At 33.9% G+C, this 24,623-nt stretch overlaps 1 protein-coding gene across 1 annotated transcript; it reads right to left on the bottom strand.

Moving 5' to 3' along the window:
* Nucleotides 1–19,829: 19,829 nt before the first annotated feature.
* On the bottom strand, nucleotides 19,830–23,920 carry LOC145028818 (TMV resistance protein N-like). Its single transcript, XM_078977547.1, has 5 exons — nucleotides 23,442–23,920; nucleotides 22,192–23,293; nucleotides 21,349–21,663; nucleotides 21,087–21,232; nucleotides 19,830–20,733 (listed from the first exon to the last, which is right to left on the bottom strand). Exons 1-5 carry the CDS (start codon nucleotides 23,918–23,920, stop codon nucleotides 19,920–19,922), a joined length of 2,856 nt encoding a protein of 951 aa, XP_078833673.1. The 3' UTR covers nucleotides 19,830–19,919.
* Nucleotides 23,921–24,623: the final 703 nt, after the last annotated feature.

The raw sequence follows: 24,623 nt of genomic DNA, 5'->3' as shown, positions 1-24,623 counted from the left end.
TTTTTTTTTCTAAAATCAAACTCATGCTTGTGGGATTTGTTAAGATGATACGTTTCGAAGACTGAAATTTATTTTTATTTTAATTTAGTATTTCTTATTTTCTTCCATATTTTAGTAAAAGAAATTTTGTGACAATCTCTTGGGAAGTGATATGAGTTAGTGGCAAAGGGCAAACGAAATATGTGTAAAGCGGTAAAGCTGAATTGTCTAAACTCTGTGTTCAATGTGTTGGTAGGCATAAAAGACTGAGACTAATGGACTAGACAATGTGGACTTATTTGAACCTAGAAAACTTCATTTGGACTGACAATACGACGCTTGGATAGATTTAACAGTAAAATAGACAAGGAGGCCTATGACTTAAATTTAAGCTAACTATCATTTGGATCTGTGGATCAACACTTCATTGGCGTATGGATTTGTGTCCTTAATTCTTGTATTGACAGGGGATGACTAAGGGGTTCTAATAAATTGGGTCTGTTAGAATCATTATTCTTTCTATCTTAGTCAGCTATATGTTGTCCCCTCTGTGTGATCGGAAGATACTGTAACTCTCGTATTTCGGGGCTAAGCATTAATGATGGTGTAGTAGTATAGGTCAACCTTTGTAACTCATTTTGAAGTATTAAAGAGGAATTATATGAATATTATGTGAATTATGTGCTTATTTGCTTAATTGTTATGATTAATGAATTAAGGATAAAAATAAGTGTCAAAAATAAATATTAAATAAAGTCGATATCTAAGGATAAAGTTGTAGTGGTTGAAACAAGGGTTCCAGAAGTATAAAGAATACCAAAATTTGAGTTATAACGAAGAAGTTATGACCTATCGAAGTTTCGCGATAGAACCAACACGACTCTGTATGACGTAAAAAGTGAATTTACGATAATGTGCTCTTTGGTAATACTGATCTAAACAAAATTCGTAGTGTTTGTTAAACCGAAAGCATGCATAAAAAGAATGTCTAAATCTGACTTCGTATGAGGAAGTTATGATTTTTTAAGTTTCGACTTAGCAGTATGCAGCCAAAAACTTGAATTTTAGATCAAGTGATTTTTAGCTGAAACAATCTAGACAAGAATCAAAGATTTCGTTGATAGTAGTTCAACGGAAAAAAGACAGACAAAATCGGACAACAGATGAAGAAGTTATCTATTTTTAACGGACTTTTACTGTCCGAGCCTGTTAAAAATATAACTTTAAAAATAAAGTCAAAATTAGCCAACGGGTTCTAAAAGAAAGTTGTAGAGCTTAATTTCACCTATACGTGGATATAAAGAACATCAAAAATGGAGTTCATATGTGAAAGTTATGAATTTTTGAAGTTTTGGGCACAAACTTCGAGGTTGGTCCGGGGGAGTACGCCCAACGTAATCGTGTGAGTGTCCACGATCCGAGATTCACCATGTAGCCCTACTCCATCGCATGAATGCCACGTGTCATAGCCTTGATGAGTTCAAGCTAATCCGCCCAGTACGCCCAGCATACGAGCGTACGCCAAGCATACTCATTAAAGAGGCGTTACGCCCCGAGTACTTGAGCACTAGGCCCAACATACTAAGGAGCTTCAGCCTCCTATAAATAGGAACCGAGGCCATCCGGATTTGTGTTACAATTTTTTGCTTCTTTCACCCTATACTTTCTTTAATATTGCAAGAAATACCCCTCAAAGTCCTAGTATCATTACTAACACCTGAAGTAAGTTCCGAAGCCCCGAAGATCCCGAGAAAAAGAGTTTTCGAGTCGAAACTTTACCCGCGTGAAGCCTGGCTTTTGGGAAACATCTCGGTTTTATTGGAAACGATTGTTTTAAGAGACAAGGTGTTGTCCAATCATCGTCTTATCAAGTGAGTGTATAGTCACTTTCACCATACACATAGATATGAAGTATTTTATATAAAATACATGTTATGTGTAGGTATGCTGTTTGTTGATTTGAGATGATGTTGAATGAATGTCTTATACATGTTTAAAATGGTTTAAACTGTATATGTATTTTATATCTACAAATATATTGGGTAAAACATGGGTTGATAAAGAATGAAGGATGAAAGATGATATTGATGTTGTTGGCAGTTGCGCCTAATGAATAACATTGGCAGCTGTGCCTAATAGAAAATAAAGGATGTTATCGTCTTGTCAGCTATGCCTAAATGATGTTATCGACAGCTGCGTCTAATAAATAACATTGGCAGATGTGCTAATTAGAAAATAAATTATGTTGTTGGTAGTTGCGCCTAATATATAACATTGGCAGTTGTGGCATAGGCACAGATGGACTTCGTGCCTATTCCTTAGGTTAATCCTTAGGAATGAATGAATAAGGAATAGCTGATTATTTAGGGTGAATCCTTAAGAGTAAAGAAGATGATGGGGAATTGGGTTGATTGTTTGATGTTTAAACATAATAAATTTATTTATTGTGGGCTGATCAGTTTATTGTTGATTGATGAAATTAATAAATTTATCGTTGGTTGATAAAAATGAATGAATTTATTATTTATGGGTTGAAAACGCTATATGCTCACTAGGCTCCCAAGCCTGACCCACTAGTTTCTTGTATTACAGGTAGTAGCAAGAGCATAGTTGGATGACTTGACGAGAGATTTTGGATTATAGGCCAGTAGATGTAAATATCTTTTGTAAGGCCTATATTGTACTGTTTATACTTTTGATCTATATAAAACATGACATCCCGAGGTTTTAATAAAATGAAACGCATTTCTTCGAAAATGCTTTGATAAATCTTTATCATGTTTTGTCTTGGGGACAAATTCCACAACACCTTTTGAAAGATTACTCTGATTTTATTTTAAAAAGCATAAATGAAATCGGTCTTTTCTGGCTGAGAGATTTGGGGATGTCACACTTGGTACCAAAGCATTAGTTTAAGCGAACTAGGAATTTGTAGGATTTCTAGACGTAAACTTAGAATGCTAGGTGATGATCGTGAGATGAGTGTCTACCATATTTTAGATACGAGCACTAGATTATTTTAGGAAAAATGCCTAAAATGATTTTACGTGCTAAATGTTATATGTTTGTCATATATGATATGATTTGTTCGAATCTATGGTGTGTTGTCGACCAGATCTGGAAACTTTATGTGTTTAGGATTCTAAGCGTACGACTATGATATTAGAACTAGCATGTAAACGTTTCGGAGTGATAATGAAGATTTGAACGTCTATAGTGAATAAAGATCTAAATTCGCCTAAATTGGTGTATAGATCAAAATGGAAAGAACCCGAAGTGGAGTCGGAAATGCCAATGTAAATGGCAATCAGCAGCCTCAACCCAAAGTGATTGAACAAGTGCCTGTAGTAGCAGCTGCACCTGAGCCAATTACAATGGCTAGAGGTACAAGCCATGATTCGGACTATGATGGCCGAACAGAGGGAAGAGATGAGGCAAATATTGCAAGAAAATAGAAATGAAACCACAATGCCTATTGAACAACCCGAGCTGAATGAAGGACAGTCAGAATGAGGGATCTATAGTGGGACTGTTGGTCAAGCCAACCCACTGATAGTTAGATGAAACAACCAGAATAGAGGAAATGATGGACGTGGATGCAAATACAAGGATTTCATGGCATCCAAACCATCATGTCTATATGGAAGCCCGACACCGGTGCATGTTATGGAGTGAATCTCCGAAAAAGAGACAATGTTCAAGAGTTGCAAATGCAACAATATATAGAAGACCGCTCTTGCGATTATTTTGTTAAAGTTGGGTGTTCTAAGCTGGTGGAAGCTACTAGCTGATTTGGTGCCCAAAGAAGAAGCTAGCAAGATGTCTTGGGAAGATTTTGTGGTGCAAATAAAAATGCAATACTGCACTGAGCAGGATCTTCTAGAAATCAACAATGAGTTTTAGAACTTAAAGAAAGGGAGAATGAGCATCACTGAATACGCTGTTAGTTTTAAAGAAAAGATGAAGCTTGTTCCTTATTTAGTTCCAACTGAACTCTCCAAGGTTAAGAAGTCTACCCACGGATTATGAGCGGACTTTGGTCCAATGGTCAAACAAGCAACCACTCTAAAAGCCGCCATCTGGCCTGCTAAGAATGTTGAGAGCTAGATAAGAAAGAAGGGTCTAGAGAGGGCGAAGGCTGGTGAGAAAAGGAAGTTCAATGGATCTTCGAGGTCTAATGAGAAGAGAAAATTCACGAAAGTCTGGAGGAGGAGGAGAAGGAGGAAGTGAAACAAGATGGTGTGAAAAGTGTAAAAAGAAACTTGTTGGGAAATGTGGCGAGGACGTTACATGTTTCAAGTGTGGGAAGTATGAGCATTATGCTATTGAGTGTACATTCAACAAAAGGGTGTGTTACAGATGTAATTAAGAAGGGCACTACAAGCATGACTTCCCAAAGAGGGAATGAGCTACAAAGCTAAATTCACAACTAAAGCAAAGGGCATTCCACATGATCCTCGATGAAGCATATAACAACATGAGGAATCAAGGATGAGGACTTCATATCCGAAGATCAAGTTATCAAGTAGGAATGTGAATAGTAACATGTGGTATAGCCTATTAGAGGCATAGTATAGGTTAAACTTGAACATCTGTGTAATCGTGTCAAGAAGTAATATAAAACTTGGTTTTGTTATCTGGTGTGTTAAGTGATTATTTGATTTTCTTGTATGGTGACTTGGAAAATTGCGAGACAATACTTGGGACAAGTATGAGTAGGTGTGAATAGTAGTAGAGGCCTATACTGCTGGAAACACAAGACTCACACTTGGATCAGGGAAAGTCACAAGGTTACCAACATTACTGGATATCTCATGGATCCATTTGCTACTCATCAATATTTAAAATCCATGATTGTAGATTTGAACAACTGCAGGATTTCTCAAGCCCTCCGTGCTAATCCAGTCATCCACTATAACACCCGATTCCTGGTATCTATTTAATTCAAAATTTTATTCACTTTTGTATAGAAACTCGACGAGTTGGAGGCCCCAAACTCATCGAGTAGGAACGTAATTGAATGCGGGTGGTAAAGTCTACTCGACGAGTTGAGAGCTTCAACTCGACAAGTAGGATTAGAAAAATGAAACACTAATTTTCAGGGTTTTGTACCCTATTTAAACACCTTAACCTCTATAGGATGGTCTTATTTACAGCCTCCATTATCCCAAACCCTAGCCACGAAACCTTACTTCACTTTTGAGAGTTTTGAGCCATTCTTGGTGCATTCTTTGTGGTTTTGAAGAAGTAGCTACTTCACTACAAGAAAAAAGGGCATTTGTGACTAAAATATTAAAGACTGATTAATTAGTCTTGGACACCATGTATCTGGGATTGATTAATTAGTATCAGATACTATCTAGGACTGATTTTAATATGTGAATCATTAGAGACCGACCAAACTTATTCGACACTAATATTCAGTCCCTAATTTGTTTGCATGATTTAGGTTTGATGGGAAACACATTGGGGACAAAATTTTAGTCTCAAACAGTTTAGTGCCAACTTTAACTTTGGAGGGAAAGTTATCTGGGACTGAATCTCACTCATTGATAGACTTTGTGCTAATTTTGGTTGTGTATGGAACTTATTAGCGACTGAAGTTCAATTATTGATACAACTGCATCGTTTTGTCATTTGGATAAGAAACTTTTTAACGACTGAATTTCAAACCCTAATAAACATGCATTATTTGACATTCGAATGAGCACTTATAATTTGACTGGATTTTAATATCTAAAACTGATTATTTAATCATATATGAGATATATTAGAGAATGATGAATCAATCTTGAATACTATTTTGAATGAAGCTTATTAGGGACTAAAGTTTAGTCTTAGATAGACTAGCTATTTTTGACTTCCAAGGGAAATCAATATGGACAGAAGATTAAATAATATCTATAAAAGATAATTATTATGTATAGGGTTAAATATATATGAATAATTATGTAAAAGAATTTATTATCAATGATATAGCGTTAATATATATATATATATATATATATATATATATATATATATATATATATATATATGAATAATTATGTAAAAGAAGTTATTATCCAAGATAGACTAAGCAAGCAAACCGAAAAACGAAAATCATACTTAAGATTAAGAAACACATGTTAGTGAGTTGGTATTATTTATCCTATAACCTGATTAAATTCGGTCCCGAACATATAATCGTTATCTATATGTGGCTGACACCCCCACCTGCGACTGTTAGCTACAATCATGGCAAGACAACTTTCTTAAGTATAAAAGTAATATTATTCGATGTTCGATGAAGTGTCATGTGGGATATATATCGGTCCACATCTTCAATTCTAGGGTCTCATGGTAATACTATTTGGAAAATCTTAACCTAACTGCCTAGAGGGACACCTTGAAGTAGTTGTATAATTCGATTCGATAAAGATTATAAAATTTTAGGATAGAAAATATATCCTAAAAGAAAGAAAGATCTCTAAGGAAAGAATATTCAAAAATATTAGGATAGATAGTACTTCCTAAGGATAAGAATCATGAAACGAGAATAGAATTCTATAGATGTTCTAAAATTAAAAACCTAGGAAATAAGGAACTTATGAAAGAATAATATATTCATAAACAAAAATCCTAAAAGTTTTCATAGAGTTTATCGATATTTATAAAACCTGTGAAATCACCAATATCAAGTTCACATTTTTAAAAATCGAATGTGTTCCGAAGATGAAGGGAAGCTTAACGCAAGGAAGAGCAAGATGCACGAAGATAGATAGGTTTTAGTTTAGTCAATGTAGTTGAAATTTTTAATAAAATACTGAAATTTTATGTTCTGGGATTGGTAACAAAGGTCAGCCCCCGACGCTTCCGTGACTAGCCGAGGGTGTGAGAAATAAGGTTGTAGGTAACATATTTCCAAGTTTTTTATGTTGAAATCATAACTAGGTGATTAAATTTGAAGATTTGATCATAAACCCTAAAATTTAGATATTGTTAAATGATGAAGTTGTTGACGAATTATTGAAAAATGGATGTTAATTACTTGCTTGTTTATGTAAATTCCTAAGTAAAATCTTGAAATACTTTGATTGTGTAAATTGGATTAAGTAGAAGACTTTTTGAAGGAGCATACTTGGATTTGGTGCAAATTAATGGTTAGGGTGTTAAGATATTCTTAAAGGATTTTTACTTTGGGCTTTGGTATTTAAGTTGACAAAATGGTGAATGGATTTGATATCTAGGGTTATAATATTCAAGGATTGATACGTAAATTTGACAGTTTATGGAATGAGAGCAGTGACGGGATTACAATAGTTGTAATAATTATTTCTAGGTGAGTAACTATACACTTTTTCTAAATGATTGATATCTAGATATGTGATAATTATTGTATTATATGGAAAGTATAATCGTTAAATTATTGGTATTTATTGTTGTGGAGTAAAATTATATTTGTAGCTGAAAATGATGGTAAATAATGGTGATTTGTTGTATTTAACGTATATAGTTAAAATTATAGCTAGTAGGTGTTAAATAATAATGAGGATGTCTAATAGTTTTGTTATCTTTATGGTATCAACTGAATATATATATATATATATATATATATATATATATATATATATATATATATATATATATATATATATATATATATATATATATATATATATATATATATATATATATATATATATAGAGAGAGAGAGAGAGAGAGAGAGAGAGAGAGAAATGGAGGATTAAATGAGAACACCAAAAATGTTGATAACACGAGAATAAATCAAGTACATTAAAATTACTAAATCTAAGGCTATCATTAATCATTAATTTAAAAATAAAATTAAATGATTTTAAATTGTTTTTAAATGAAAAAAAATAGAAAAGGGTATTCAAGTAATTTTATGATGTCATCCATTTTGAATATATCAGGTAAGTGATACAATTAAAAGAAACTATTCCAATGTTTTAGTAATCACATATAAGCTCTTATCTTTTGGAGGATTCGATCACATCTACACCTGCAATGAAAAATAATCTCAAAATTAAACATTTATACAATAGTTGATTGTTACTGTTCTTCCGTAAACACTTTTGTGTATTCTAGAGTATGTGTAAGGTTGAAGGTGAAGGAATGTCGTTGATTATGAACCGAAGTGGAAGAAGTAAGCTTTCTAATCTATTATGAATGGGGTATAATTAGAAAAGGAGTATAATCGTCGGTTTCATTTTTCTAATTCTTTACATTTTAAACGATACTAAAACCCCTAGAAGTAGGTTTTTTGATTTTTTTTTGTTATATCATCTTGTATGAAGTGTAGTGATGCAAAATCATAAATGAATATTGTTTAAAAGATTAAATTTCGAAAAAAAAATGATATTGTCTCTGAACGTGTTGAAATTGATAATCGTAGCTGTTTTTCAATTTTTCAATCATCTGATATCAAATGTACTTATGAATAATCGTTTATGGTTATGTTTGAAAGTTGGTTTTGTCGATGAATGTGTATTCGTAGTTGACTTTCAATTTAAGCACGATTGTGAAAACCCTAAAATTAGGGTTTTTTAAATTTTCTTTTAAACTCTGTTGTTGAAGTTCAAAGGAAGTAGTTGATGATTACCAGAACAGGAATAATTAATTTTACTAATCAAGTTTGAATGGTGTTTAAGTGCAAAAGAATGACATTGATAACATCTGTTATGTGTTTTATATGCATTAATGATTTTTAATTTAAAAATGATTTTTGTCATCGACATATGAAAGGAACTAAATGGATTCAATATTGAATAAGTTTAAAGTATGATTGTTTGTAGTTTTAGTATTATTCCTTGTTTAGGTTGTATTTAGTTTTGATTGTTAAAGACATTTTCTCCTGTGATTGTGTACTTGATTGAGTAAATATGTGCTTATGATCCTATAAATGATGTAGTAACTAATGAATAATGGTGTATGTGACCAAATGGATTACACCGTTTCTTAAGTGTTGATAATCATTGTTGGTTACGTTTAACAAATGTATATATACTTTGATATTCAGTTGTAATTGTTACATACATTGGTGATTAAGCAATGAAAGTAAGCGATTTTTAATAGTGTTTAAGTATACTAGCATTACATTGATAACATCTATTATGCCTTTTGTATTCGTTTATAATTTATTTATTCAATAATATGTATTTAATATTGATTGATGGGAAAGTATGATTTTATATAGTATTATTCATTCAGTAGGTTGATTTTAGTTTTGATTTTTGTAGACATTACTTTGTCATTGAGTATTTGTTTGATTGAATATGTGTTTATTAGTGTTCATGTATAATTGATTTAGTTATTAATGATTCATTGGTATGGAAGATGAAGAATCCAATCCAATGCTTATTGATATGGAAGATGAAGATCATCAAGGAAACGAAATAGGACAACCTCATATTAAAAGACAAATACAAAAGAAATATTCAACACCTAAGAAGAAAATTAAAAAACAAACAGGTAGTAATGATGATTACATGAGATTGAAAATGTTAATTAACAATTCTAATTTATATTGATTGTGTTACTTATTATCTTGACATGTTTCGATGAACACGTAAACTGCACACCGGATAATTTGATACAAAGGGAAAATGGAACGTGAACAAAAAAAAAATTGTTTGACATTTGTAAAAGAAAGGGCCTTAAAGTTGTAGTTTTGAACTCAGACTCAAGTAATTAATTAGTTAAAAATTAAATTTATTTGAAGTTTATTTTGGTATTTAGTTATAATCGTTTATATTGTTTTATATGTATTAACAGAAGAAACTATGAAAACCAAAGTGAAGCTGAAGATTATATTATCTACATCTTAACAGGTTGGAATAAAATGTTGACACGACAACAGAAAATGAAATACATAGGGAAAATGATTATACCCCCCCCCCCCTTAAAAGCATTTAAAATAGTTTAAAAGATTGATTATAGGAGTATGAACTCACCTTATATGGGTGAGTCAATTGCAGATTCGTGTAAGGATGAAAAGTTCCATAAGTGAATTCCTGAGAGACAAACGAGTCCTAAATGACATATAATGGCATATATATAGGCATGGAATTAGTGTTTTAAACAACTAACATGCTAGGAAACACCCTCAAGGACTAGAAAACACTTGAACTAAGTGTTATAATCACATGTTATTGACTAAAAGGGGTGTACGACCACACAAGGGAGTGTACAACCAAGGGGTGTACGATTAAGGAGTGTACGACCGTACAATCATGGTAAAACATGCAAAAGAGGTTGTTTGATCCATGAGGAAACTAGTGTGTCAAGTGTACAACAAGATGATGAACAAAGCTCTCATTTTTGGAAGGTCTTGAGGTGTGCATGACCATGCAAGGGTGTACGACCATACACTCTTGTTGTTCATGCATAATGGTCATTTCTAGGGTGTTAAATCAAGAGTTTCTAATGTATACTAATTGTATGGAAGGATACTTACGATTTGGAAGCTTTAAGAGGGTTCACGGACACCAAGAACAAGTGTACGTTCTTGGTGTTCTTGGTGAAAGATGACGATCTTGAAGATCTAGACAAAAGGAGGTGATTTCACGGATGAAATCAAGAGACTTTACTAGATTATGAAAGGTATTAACTAATAAATGGAAGAATCACTTACAATTTGATGGGAAATCGAAGTGATCTTGATGATACTTGAGAGATAAATAAGAGTTCTTGAGTTGAAAGTATAACAAATGGAGAACAATAAAGGAGATCTATAATTATGAGCATGAGTTCACGGCCACCTTGGGTGTACGGCCGTACACTCCTCTTGAAGGAGTGTATGGATTGAATATAACTCGATGAACTTAAGATAACATAACCCTACACCCAGTCCTTAAGTGTACTAGGCTTAGAACTCATAAAATGATCCTTAATAATGCTAAAAGATAGTAGAAACGAGTCTGACTCTCGATTGATTGGCTGGACTTACAAGACAAAATTTTTTGGGTTGTCACACCATCCTATCAAATTGCACTGGTGAAGGCAACCCGAAAGGACCATGCTACTATCGGGTCAAGTACATACCAATTATGGTTATGGGCTTAGACACTTAATCCAATATAAAGTTCATCGGAAACGGACTTAGAACGAAGAAGTTATAGTACTTCAAAGTTGTTGGCAGAATTGGTCCCTGAATGGAAAAGTTTGCATTTTAGCCCATGCATTCAAGGTGGCAGCCAGGTGAGTACGCCCAGCATAAGCTGGGGTATGCCCAACATAGGGGTGTAAAGTGGATGCAGGTGTTGGAGGCGTACGCCTAGCGTACGATCATAATTTATAAACCCTAATTTTAGGGCTATGCCACTATAAAAGGAATAATATGCCTCATTGGTCAGCCTCCATTAGATCTTTAGGCAGTCACCATGAAACCCTAATCCTCACATGACTGTTCTTGGAGCTTTGGAGGCCATTAGGGGCATTATGGTGTTGTGCATCTATTTCCCAAGCAAGTGAAGAGCAAAGCAAAGTGGTGGTTCAAAGGAGAAGTTGTAGATCCGAAATTGTTGCTTCATTTCAGATCATCTTGAGGTATAAAGACTTAAACTTGTCCCTCAAATGCTCAGATCTATTATGATGAGTTTTTGGACCTTTTTGGTCCTAAGGATGGAGCTTTATGGTTGAAATCTGATTCTTAGGCTTAGAGTTGCCACTCTTAGTGTTAAAAGAGTCTATAAGGTAGAAAGTTGCCATCTTGGAGGTCTTTATTGGTTCATGCATGAGTTAAGACCATTTCCATGGAAGTAGTTTATCATTTTTGGAGTTTGAGCTTATATGGGTCATGCAAAGTCATCAAGTAAGAAACTTTATGGTTTAAGACGTTAAAGAGGACTTGGATCTGTAATTGTAGTTTCTGTAGTAGATTATTAAGCACTTTTTGGAAAAGTGGCTTAATAGAGGAGTATGCTAGGTGTACATGCAAGTACGCGCAACGTATACCACCTTCAGCCAGTACGCTTAGCGTACAAAGGAGTATTCCCCGCGTACTCATCAATGATGGGCTTGGAGTTTTTTGGGCCTTGGGTGGGCCAGGTAGTGGACTTTGGGCCTTTGGTCCTTAGTGGACCATCAGAATGCCAACTACTTGGACTAGAATAATTGGTTGGGTCTTAAAATAAATCCATGTAGATGTTTGGGCCCAATTTGGAAAATTGGGCCATATATTGGGCCTTGGTTGACTTTGGGGCTTTTAGGCCTTCAGGGTGTGAGTTTGGGCCTTGGTTTTGAACCAAGCCAGGTTAGGGATAAAATGGTCCATTTACCCCAAGTGTAGATTATGGTTTGTATTGTAACCAAATTATTAATTGGGTTTCGTTTGATGATTGATAGTTTGGGAACCTATCAACCAGAAGCTAGAGTTTATCCACGAGACATCAGCAGTGCGAGGTGAGTCTTCGCACCATACCAATGGGTCTAAGACGCCAAGGTCGGCCCATTTTATGATAGTTGGTATACTTGTTGTGTGGAGGTGTGTGGCATATTTATGTAGTGATATGTGGTAGAGATAGCCTTTACCGCCAATGGTAGAGATAGCCTTTATGGCCAAGGGTAGAGATAGCCTTTGTGGCTAATAGTAGAGATAGCCTTTAAGAATAATGTAAGAGATAGCCTTTATGGCTAAGGGTAGAGATAGCCATTATGGCTAGGTGTAGAGATAGCCTTGTGGCTAATGGTAGAGATAACTTTTATAGCTGATTGATATGTGATATATGGTAGAGGTAGCTTTTATAGCTAATTGACATGTATTATGTGGTAGAGATAACTTTTATAGTTGATTGATATGTGATATGTGGTAGAGGTAGCTTTTATAGCTAATTGATATGTATTATGTGGTAGAGGTAGCTTTTATAGCTAACATTATATGATATGTGATATGTGGATTGTGTGTGTGGTATGCTCTGGGGAACTCACTAAGCTTCGTGCTTACATCTTTCTTTATGGTTTCAGGTATCATTATTTTGGAAAGGAAGGGCTCAGCTTGGCCGCAGTGAACACACCCATATTTCCACAATATATGATTTTGGGACAAACTCTTATCAATGTTTTACTTAATGATGATTTGAAATGTTTAGGACAAATGGTATCAATGTTTTAGCTATACTAAAAATGAAATTTTTACCCTTGATTTTTGAGTCGTTAAAAGTCTCCCACACAAGATGATCAACTTGCTAAGTTGAGGACAAAATAGTTATACAAAATCATCACTCATGAATATAATGTGCATAAGGATTATATGCTTCAAAAGGTTGATGAATTCCACAAGATTCCTCCAAGACAACGCTCTGAACTATTGAGTATTGCAAAGGAACAAATTCACACAAGATTTGATGGTTTCTTTTGGATATCTTTAAAACAATGGTTTTGCATGTTAAGAATATTAACTTTGCTTGTAGAACGTACAATGGTTCCTTTTGGTTTGCTAATTTAGTAATGGAATGATAAGTAATATTTTCAACTTTTTATTTATAGTTAGGATTTTACATTAATTTTTGAATAATTAAATAAGAAATATATTATGTCAAACCATTATGATGAACATGATTGATATCATGTGCAAATTATTGTTAGTTTATGATGTGTTGTTTTAAAGTACATTGAATAATGTTATTCATTTGTGATTATAATATTTATCCAGTTATGATTCTTACTAACAAACATTTGTTAATATGATATACTACTAACTAAATACAATAAATCTTTTTATAACTGAAATGAGTATATCAATAGTCTACAATGATTGATGTTAATATTATATTTTCCAGAATGGAAAAATCAATCTATTGTAAACCAAAACTGCTTTGACATAATAACAGAGTATTTCACAATTTTTATAGCATTAATCTATTATGATTCATTGATGTATTTTTAATAGTATTCATTATTGAATATAACAAAGGGTTAAAAGCTGAATGTTGTTAAACTTATGACTAAAATATATCTAAAAACAAACATGAAATAGTATATCAACAATCAAACATGTAAAATAAATCAATAAATGATATGAAAGTGTTTTAAAATAACAAAATGAATCATAGAAACATCTTATTGTTCATAAATATAATAGAAATAAGAAAATCAATTGGGCAAATCTATCAACCATTTTAAGGTAGTTTTGACTCTTGTGCAAGTCTGACTTTACAAGTCCTCCAATTATGGTTAACATATTGATTGCAACCTGTGCAAATTCTAGTTTTTTCTTTGCAGTTGCAATAGCTTTATCAGTGGCACTAACCATTCTTTTTTTAGTTCCACTCCCTTTGGTACGTATTTATGAAGGTGGATGCATATTTATTTCTTCAGAAATATTGCGTATTCCTAGCCTTCGAATAATTTCTTCTTCTTCATTATCAGATGATGATTGGTTTGAACAACCAAATTCCATTGTTGCCTGCTTCAAGATACGTGTGTTCTAAACAAAAGCCAACAATTTCTACTTACTTCTTTTGAAATGATCCAAGCAATATTCAGTATTACTGTAAGCCTATGTTAGAAGTTTAAATGTGTCATCTTTTGTTTCCATGGCAACATGTTTCATGGCTGGAAATTGCATCCATTCTCCATCTTCTGAGAATATACTACTCTGGAATCTCTTCAATATGTTTTTTTTTTCAAGACAACAAAAATATGTCGACACAAAATGCCAGTTCGTATAAAATGATTGCATGAACATTAACTTCTTTTTCAGGCAATTTTAGTTCAACCTACATTGTAGATGAATAATAATGTATGTCAGTAAGTGGTTGAATTAACATATTAGTTGGTGGTTATTACATAATATTTAAACAAGTACTATTTATTTAAATTCAAATGATATTATATACTTGTGTAATCATCAATGAATATGGTGTCAAATATGAATAATACCTTGTAGTTTATCTTCAACTGTTTGCTCTTATCCGTTTGTCTAATCATAACAACTTGCCACCCATCAATCATTTCAACGCTGTCAATTGAACAGTACTAGGCTTCTTTAAATGTTTCATTTTTGACCTCATAGAAAACGGTTTTAGTGTAAACTGCAACTACATGTTCTAGTAATCCAGTTGGAAGCGTTATTTCATGTTTTGAATTTTTTGTATCATGTTCTAGTTTCTGTTGACCATTTTGTTTCTCCAATTGCGGTGTCGTAGTTCATGATGAAATTAATAAGAAAATTACTTGAGTTAGAGTATTCATTAAAACACGAGTTTACATTTTCAGACCTTGAAGTAGTTTTCATCAGACCATGTAGTGGCATGTCTTTAAAATAGGCTGGAATCCAAAGCTTTCGATCCTTGTACATGTCTTTGAACCATCTTTTGTCTGGTAGTTTGAATTTTCTCATAAGAAGTTTCCAACTTGATTCAAAGACTTTAGGCTCTATATAGACATTCCAAACAAGCTTAGTAAAACGCTTTCGAAAATCAGTGTTTTTTAGAAAATCCATTGAAACCTAAAAAAACATTACAAGATGATAAGATGATCTATGAATAAACAGGATCTATGCTAATCATTTTTGAGAAAACATAAACTATTGAAATCATTGTTGAATAAAACATGTTATGTGTTAACTATGAATTAAATATACACACCTTAGCTTGTAGTATTTTCATAATGTGCCACATACATAATTGGTGATTAGAATTAGGAAATATTACTTCTACCTCCTGTAGAACCGCTGGATCTTGGTCCATTAACACTAATTGAGGGTGTTTTCCATGTGCTTTCAAAAAAGCTTCAAGCAACCAATGATAAGATTCTATTTACTCGTTGCTTAACAAACCTGCTCCAATGTTTATTGAACGTTTGTGGTTATCAATGGCTGTAAACAACACAAAAATCATTCCATACATGTATTAAAAAGTTAATTAAAAACAAATTCAACAGTTATTATAAACTAAAAAAACAACAATATTCATATTTAAAGTAAAAAATATAAAACTATAAGATCATACTTATTTGTTCGGAATGTAGCATCAAATGAGATCACATCTCTAAACTCCTTGTAATATAACTTATCGGTTTCATCCGCCCAAAACATTGCGTTTAGCACACTATCAACAAATTTATACTAAAATTTGTAGTTAGGTAACTCATCTTTCCTCATGTTTATTTTATCAACAACCAGCTGTGCATCCTTGTCACCTATAATGTTTCCCATCTTCCTTCTAAAATTTTTATAATCAATTACTTTAGGGCCAACATTTTCATAACCTCCTTGCAAACTAGCTTGTAACTTATGTGCCTTTGTTGCACCAATGTTAGATGTTGAGGAACGCACTATAAACTCCTTGTCTTTATAATGAAGTCGTCGTGCACATTTGGAATACCATCTTTCTTCTTTAGTATCTATGGGGTGGTTGTGCTTCTCTTCGAACTCAAATATTTTACAAGCATTAGTTCCCATATGTAGTCGTTCAAACTTTATTAATTCCTTGCAGTTTGTGATTATGAAGTTTGAGTTTCGTTTATTCCTTCTAGTTCCCTCAGGATCCAAAGTGTATGTTGATCTGTTAGGCATTTTACCCATTTTGTTCCACACTACATACCTTTTTTAATGGTTTTGTCACCAAACCTCGTTATTGTATTTAACCTGGCACCAAAACCTGCTTTATCTGCATATAATTTATACATTTCAACCACCTCCTCTAATGATTGATAAGTAGCATCTACATCTGGCATAAATTCTTTAGGAACAATAGGTTTCCACAGCTTGGTTTTCCTACCAGGCGAGTCAATAGCATTACTATTGAAGGATTCCTGTTCAGAATCAGATCCATTTGTCCCTGCTTTTTAGACAACAAAACCAATAATAAGACATAATATGAATTTAGATTAATTCTGTATTCATGAACTAAACAAATTTTGAGCATAATCAAAATGTGTTTAACAGTAATCAAATTTGAAGTATTTAATCATTTGAAAATATGTACAACTTGGTTAAAATATTTTCTTCATATATGATTATCATATATATCCAAAATAATTGCTTAATCATCAATGTATGTAACAATTACAACTTAATACCAAAGTATATACACGTTTGTTAAACACAACTAACAATGATTACCAACACTTAATAATCAATGTAAACCATTCGGTCAAATACACTATTATTCATTAGTTACTACATCAATTGTAGATGATTAATCATAAACATATATTGTAACGACCCAAATTTTAAAGAAAAATTTTCACTTTTAACTAATAAAACACAATTATATAAACCGTGAAATCCCAACACAATTGTTTTTAAATCATCAATTCATTAAAACTTATTCAAATCATCAGTGTCCTCAATTCCTATCAGTGAAAGAGAGAGAAAGAATACATGCCGCGCCATCATGCCTTGCCCTTGCCCTTGGGATCAGATGTACCTGAAATAAAACAACAACTTGTAAGTGAAATACTTATTGATTTCCCTAGAGCATACCCCACACCACACATACTGACCCCCTGTTAGCTAAATAAAGCTACACACATCACGTAAACCATGCATACAACATATAAGGATGTCGTGGGCTCGTCCCCAGGGTCTTACTCCAGGATGCCATGGGATTATCCCCAGGGACTTACACCTAAGTGCCATGGGCTCTCCCATGGTCTTTGATAGGAAAGCCATGTGCTCTCCTCATGGTCTTACATCCAAGTGCCATGGGCTCTCCCGTGGTCTTTCATGCAAAACACACAATTATATAGCATATCATACACAAAATATCTAACATATATATATCATGGTCACATAATGGGCCGACCTTGGTGCCTTAGACCCATTGGTATAGTGAGGAGACTCACCTCTCATTGCTGAAATACAAACACTGCTCTCCTAACAGCCTGAAACCTCCCGTGCTGAAAGATAACAATAAATTAAAGTCAAGATCTTACGTAGTCAAAAGAAACCCAAACTTCAAACCTTTCATGAGGCCCATTTATCCTTCCCTAACTAATAGGCCCAAAGTCTAAGTTCAATCTCATTAATGGGCCTCTTGGCCCATTAAATCCCAACCAGTATACCCAAGGCCCAAAATAGATGTAATGACCTGTAATTCACAAAATGCAACGAAGTCCAATAACCAAGTGCAGCCCAATAGCTCCAAAAACCTAAAACAGGCCCAAGCCCATCTGAGACACGTACGCTCAGCGTACCTCCTGGTACGCGTGGTGTACTGGGTCTCGGGAACTTACGTGCAGCGTACTCAGATCTACGCTCGGCGTACTAACATGTTAGGCATTTTTCCATTAAGTGCTTAATGCTTGATTATTATACATCCAGAAGTCAGATCTAGGCCTATTTAGACGACACAAGGCATAAAGTTGGCAACTTTATGCCTTTACATGTCCCAAATGATCCCAACACCCTTATTAAGACCATTTTGAATCTCTTAACCCATGCATGAGGTCAAAACTCCCACCAAAACTACATTTTTATGTTGAGAAAGGACTAAGGGACCTTAGATTTGTCATCTCCATCCTTTGGAGTTACTTACTCACAAGAAAAGGGGCCAAAACCAACTAAAGGGACAAGACTAAAAACCCTAGCTAGATCTAGTGATTGAAATGGAAAGGTATAAGCTTTATACCTCCAGGAGCTCCTCAAGGTCGACAATAAACAGATTCTTGAAGCCAAGTGACACTCCAACTCTCTTGGCAACTTCTTCTTCTTGGATGAACACTAAGAGAACCACAAATGTACTCTTAAAGCTCAAGCTATGCTCACAAATGATATTAGGATTTTTCAGGGCGTTTGAAGGTGAATGAGGCAGATAAGGGTGAGGTTTAAAGGAGTTAAGGGTGTTTATATAGGTCTCAAGTCCAGTTTTTAGTGTTTGAACATGTTGGCACGTATGCCCAGCGTACGTGTTGCTCCTCCACATTCCTTCTCACCAAGTACGCTAAGTGTACTCATAAGTACGCCCAGTGTACTTAAGGGTCTCTTATGCCAAAATCAAGATAGTTCAAGGGCTATAAAGTCATACCTGAGTTGGGTGTTACACCTATTTACTCAATCAAGTACAAGCATTATAATACAATAACAGAAAAAACAACATTATATAAACGTAAAGAATTCATCATATATATCCAAATTCATTGCTGATTGTAATACACGATTTCTATGTAAATGATATTGATTATGTTACCTTCACTCACGTTATCAGAGTATTGATTTCTTCCACTAGATTGATCATCCGATTGGTAGTAATCGTCTTCATAATATTAATTATTGTCGATTGATTGATCCCTATATTGATCATCATCATCGGTATCGTTGCTACTATAATCAAACCACTCCGACAGTGTTAATTTGGCTTAACAAACGTATAGGTTGTTATCTTCAACGATAATCGATGTTATTGATGCAATTGTCGATGGACTAAGTAAGAACCGTAAATTAGATAGAAACTGTATCCTTAAATCAATGATAATTATGAAATATCCCTTAATTGTAGGTACATAATAATGGATAATAAATGGATTATTAATTATATTATATGAATTATTAATTAGATTAAATACAAAATTACTTATGTGCCATAATTCAATGATTTGTTGATAAGTGTTCTTGCGTTCTCAATCTTTTAGGATATTTCATTTGACTGTACTCATATATATATATATATATATATATATATATATATATATATATATATATATATATATATATATATATATATAACTTTGGACGGTGTATATACAAAGTCATGTAATGTAGAATTTATAAACTTTGGATGACATATATAAAGTGATGTAATGTGGGACTTATAAATTTTGGACCGTGTCATGTAAGGTGAGATATGTAAATTTTGGACAGTGTATATCCAAAGTGGTGTAACACAATTAAAATATACAGAAACACAATTATTAAAAATCATGGTGATCACTATGTATAAAGGTTCTTTGTGGCTTCAGAGATACTTTATACTTATAATGGTTCTTCTCAAAATCATCTGTGACGCATGGTAGAGGGAACTTGTTTTGGGTTATTCGTTTTTCTTCTCGAGACATAGTTGTATATAGATGAATCTTCTGATCCAAATCCAATGATTTTCAGACTTTTCAACGAAGAAATACCATACGGAAGATGAGTTATACCAGTACCTTGTACATTTAACTTCTTTAAACATGTTAATTCACCTAGTTTCTCGGGCAGTTTCTCTAGTTGATCACAGTAGCGAAGGTTAAACTCTCTTAGACTTGTCAATTTACAGATGCTACTCGGTACATCTCTTATCTTGCAAAACGCTAGACTTAGTTCCTCCAATGATTCTAATAGGCCAATATTCTCGGGTAACTTCTTTAGAACCTTACAATATGCAAGGAGCAGAGTTTTCAGATGTTTCAACTTACAAATGCTGTTAGGGAGATATTTGACAGGTGTAGACCTTAAATTTAGCAATTCTAAACATTCTATATGGCCAAGATCTTCCGGCAATTCCTTTATTGCAGAGCTTTCAAGGTCAAAGTCTTTTAGACATCGTAAACTACATATGCTTTGTGGGAGACTCTTGAGGTTTTTACACCAACTAAGGTCTAGACAAACAAGGTTTTGAAGATTTCCAATTGATGAGGGTAGTTCTTTGAAGTCGTTCCTTGAAAAGTTAAGCTCCAATAAACTATAGTTGTAGTGCCCAGGAAGTATATCTGGGAGCTTCGATAGATATAAATAACTTAGATCAAGAACTTGAAGTGATTCCAGCTGTTTGATAAATGAAAGAGATTCGAATCCCCTGCAATGATTTATGTTTAAGTAGACAAGACTTCTAAGACATCCAACGGGCGTGTGAGGGTTTACCAAATAATAACATTTTCCAAGATTTAATTTCTCGAGATTGGGAAATAGGCCACAATCAAGGATCATTAAATACGAATGACTGAAGTCAAGGAATCTGAGGTTTTGAAGGACCTATCATATATATATGCAAAGAAAGAAAAAGAGATTAGTATTGCAGTAAAAAGCAACCAATAGGATGTATAGTAGTAAAATGAATCATGCAGAATTAACTCCGTTAGATATAAACTACTAAGATCAATAACCTGAAGTGATTCCAGCTGCTTGACAAATGAAATATAATCGAGTCCATGGCAATGACTTAAGTTTAAGTAAACAAGCCTTCTTAGAGATCCAATCGGGGTGTGAAGTTCAACCAAATGCTTACATTTTTCAAGTTTTAACTTCTCCAGATTCGGAAGTAAGCCACAATCAAGGGTCTTCAATTTTGAGTAACTGAAGTCTAGGAATTTGAGGTTATTAAGAACCTATCAAAAGGAAGAAAATTAAAAAAAAAAAACATCAATAAGATTGCAGTTACTATTAACCAATAGATATATATAAGTAAAATGAGTTAGGCAAAAGAAAGAATCAACCATTCTACCTTTCCTTCTCCTTCTTCCCATAGTTGTTCCATTCTGCTGTAAGGCATTTCTAGTGAAACCAGATTATCTGCTTGAAATGTTCTTGGTAAACAGAAATGAGGATATCCTTGCCAACACAAAAAGCGTAAGGCATTTGGGAAGTTTCTGCCAACTTTAACCTTGGTAAACAAATCATGGGTCTCAGAAACCATGTGAAGAAATCTAAGCTTCTTCATGTTTTCGAAACCAATTGTAAGAATATTATTCGAACGGAGGTTCTTCTCTCTACCCCATGGAAATGTGTTGGTTGCTAGAGCTCTTGTGGCTTCCGTAACCTGTAATCCATGAATAGCTAGTGACCATGAAACTTTGGTCATAACTCATAACTAATGAAGGGAAAATGACTTACGAGGCTAACAAAGTTTCCAAACCATTCAAAAAATCCAATCATGTTTTGTCTGTTTAGAAAAACCTAACAAACAAACTTAACATTTGTATAAAAAAGTTCAACTATGTTACATATTTATTCAATTCTATGGAAATCATTGTATTGGGAAAATGACTTGTAAAACCAACGATGTTTTAAAACCGTTTGAAAAAACTCAAGCATGTTTTATCTGTTCAAAAAAATCCAATGAATTTAACATTTTGAACAGACAAAAAATGATTGGGACTTTTTGAACGGTTTAGAACCTTCGTTTGGTTTTTCTAGACAAAAGTTAACTTTGTTGGGTTTTCTTGAACAGACAACACATTATTGAGTTTTTTGAATTGTTTGAAAACTTAATTGGGCATGTAAGTCATTTCCCCAACTAATGAAAGCTTGTTAAGTTTTTCCAAATGTAAGTAAGCTTCATCCTTACCAAGTCATTGGCCAATACATCTTCAATCTCCTTTCGAATCCACAATCTACTATGTCTAAGGGGCTCATCAGGATGTAGACGACGAACAATATTTCGGCCGATTTCTGCTATATGATCATGCATTCCTAACCTTTGATAAGGAGAAATAGTCATGAGAGATTTTTGCTCAATAACTCTCAAGCCATTCCTAGCATGAAATCCACAACTTTCAAGTGCTCTAATTGCATCGTCTTTCAGCCAACCTTTCAATAAGCATGCAACATCCAGGAATATTTCCTTATAATCATCCTCGAGGCCGGTATAACTTATTTCCAACTTTTCTTGAGTTTCCTTCAATGGAATTGTTTTTAGTCTATTGAGTGCATCTTTCCATTCAAGCTCATCTTTACCACAAAGAAATGAACCCAAAACTCTAATCGTTAAGGGAAGACCAGCAGCATAATGTACAACTTTGAGAGATAGATCGTTGTACCTTCGAATTGGAATATCTCTACCAAATGCATACCTACTAAAGAGGCAAATTGCTTCTTTATGTGATAACAGGCTGACATCATGAATCCACATAACTCTGTATGCTACAAGCACTTGTTCATCTCTTGTAGTAATGATAATTCTACTTCCGGATTTCAACCAATTAACCCCACCAGCTAATGCATCCATCTGGTCTATATCATCCACGTCATCTAGAATAAGAAGAACTTTTTTACCACTCAACATCTTTTTCATCATGCTTTTACCATCATGAACACTCCCTACAGTGATTCTTTTATCATTCAAAACATTGGAAAGTACTTGTTCTTGCAACGATTGCAACCCGGATAATGAGGCTTTTGCAACTTCTCTCACGTTCTCAACAAAACTTTTGCCTTCAAACTGAAAGTGTATTTTGTCAAAAATAGCTCTAGCCAAAGTGGTCTTTCCACCACCTGCAATCCCCTTGATCCCAATGATACGAACATCTTCAGCACCAGTTTCCAAAGATGAAACAATATCATTTATCCGGCTCTCCATGCCTACTAATTTTTCATCAACATTCAAATTACTGAAACGTAACTCCACTGAAATCTTTTCAACAATTTTATTGATGAGTTTAGCTTCATGCCTGTAGAATATCCCACATGAATAATTAGGTAACGATATATCATACAACTTACAATCATAGTTTTACAAAACAAATTTTGATGAAACTTTTGCATAACAGTTTCCGAAAAGACAAGAATAATATTGCTGAAACATGATAAAAGAATTACCCATCATCAGTTTTCCTCAAATCCCACCCAGCCAGATTTGATGCTTCTTCCAGAACCTCTTTCCACTTCTTGACTTCTCCTTTCTTTTTATGTTTGGCAAAAGCTTTTCCAACACCCCCAAGTTGTTTACGGATTTCAGAGGGCTCCACATCGTAGAACACAGGGTAAGCAATCTGCTCGGGATTTTTTTGACATTCCATTATCTTCACAAGCTCATCCAAGCACCAAGAGGAAGATACGTAGTTCTTTGAGAAAATAATGATGTAGAATTTTGAGTCTTGAATGGATTTCAAGAGCTCAACATTAATCTTTTTCCCTTTCTCCAGACTTTCATCATCCTTGTAAGTGTGAATTCCTTGACGTTGAAGAGCAACATAAAGATGATCAACAAAGCTTTTACGTGTGTCTTCACCACTAAAGCTCAAGAACACATCATACTTGTAGCTATGCTGAATGAAGAATGTTGAAGAAGATGCCATTGAAGGTATGCTTGACAAATCCTACTAAATCAAAAGAAAGATTGAGCAGAGACAATGGATAATATGCAACTCTGTAGATGTGGATTGAGGTCAACGTGATGACTTTTCCAGGAAAAGGTATAGAATATGGTGGTTCCTCGAGCGTATGGAATCTTACCATATTTTACATTTAATATCTTTTAGTGTCTAGGTTTGTCGGTTCCTAGGATAATGCCATAAACATGGAAGTTATTGTTTATGATAATGTTCCCTCAAAATATGGTCATCGATGGAGACATTTTTGCCCCTTAATTTAGTGATCGTACTTGCTTGATTATTATTCCTTACATCATCATTCATCATCGCAGGGCTGTCTTTTGACCATTATACCCCTCTAAATAGTCTAATATCGTAATACATCTTCGGCGATGTAATTCCTGATATGGTTTTGACCCTTTTACAACTCAAGTTACATGGAAACAAAGGTTGATCATATTACATGCGATGCCAGTTTTTTTGGAATGCTTTCAGATGTCTTCGAGATCTTCGAATTGCTGCAATCTTGGTGTGGTTTTAAGCTTCGTTGGCGATAATCATCATTCTTAGAGGCTGTTTGGCCAGTGAAATTTAAAAATTATGAATTTTTAACATGTTTCGTAGGTTGTGTTGAATTATAAAAATAATCATCCCACCTTGTGTATTATTTTTTTTATTTAATTCAATG

The sequence above is a fragment of the Lactuca saligna genome, chromosome 2 (genome assembly GCF_052625555.1).
Source record: "Lactuca saligna cultivar CGN05327 chromosome 2, ASM5262555v1, whole genome shotgun sequence".
Classification (NCBI taxonomy): Eukaryota; Viridiplantae; Streptophyta; class Magnoliopsida; order Asterales; family Asteraceae; genus Lactuca; species Lactuca saligna.
Note: the sequence above shows the minus strand (reverse complement) of the source record. Positions and strands in the feature narration are given on the sequence as shown.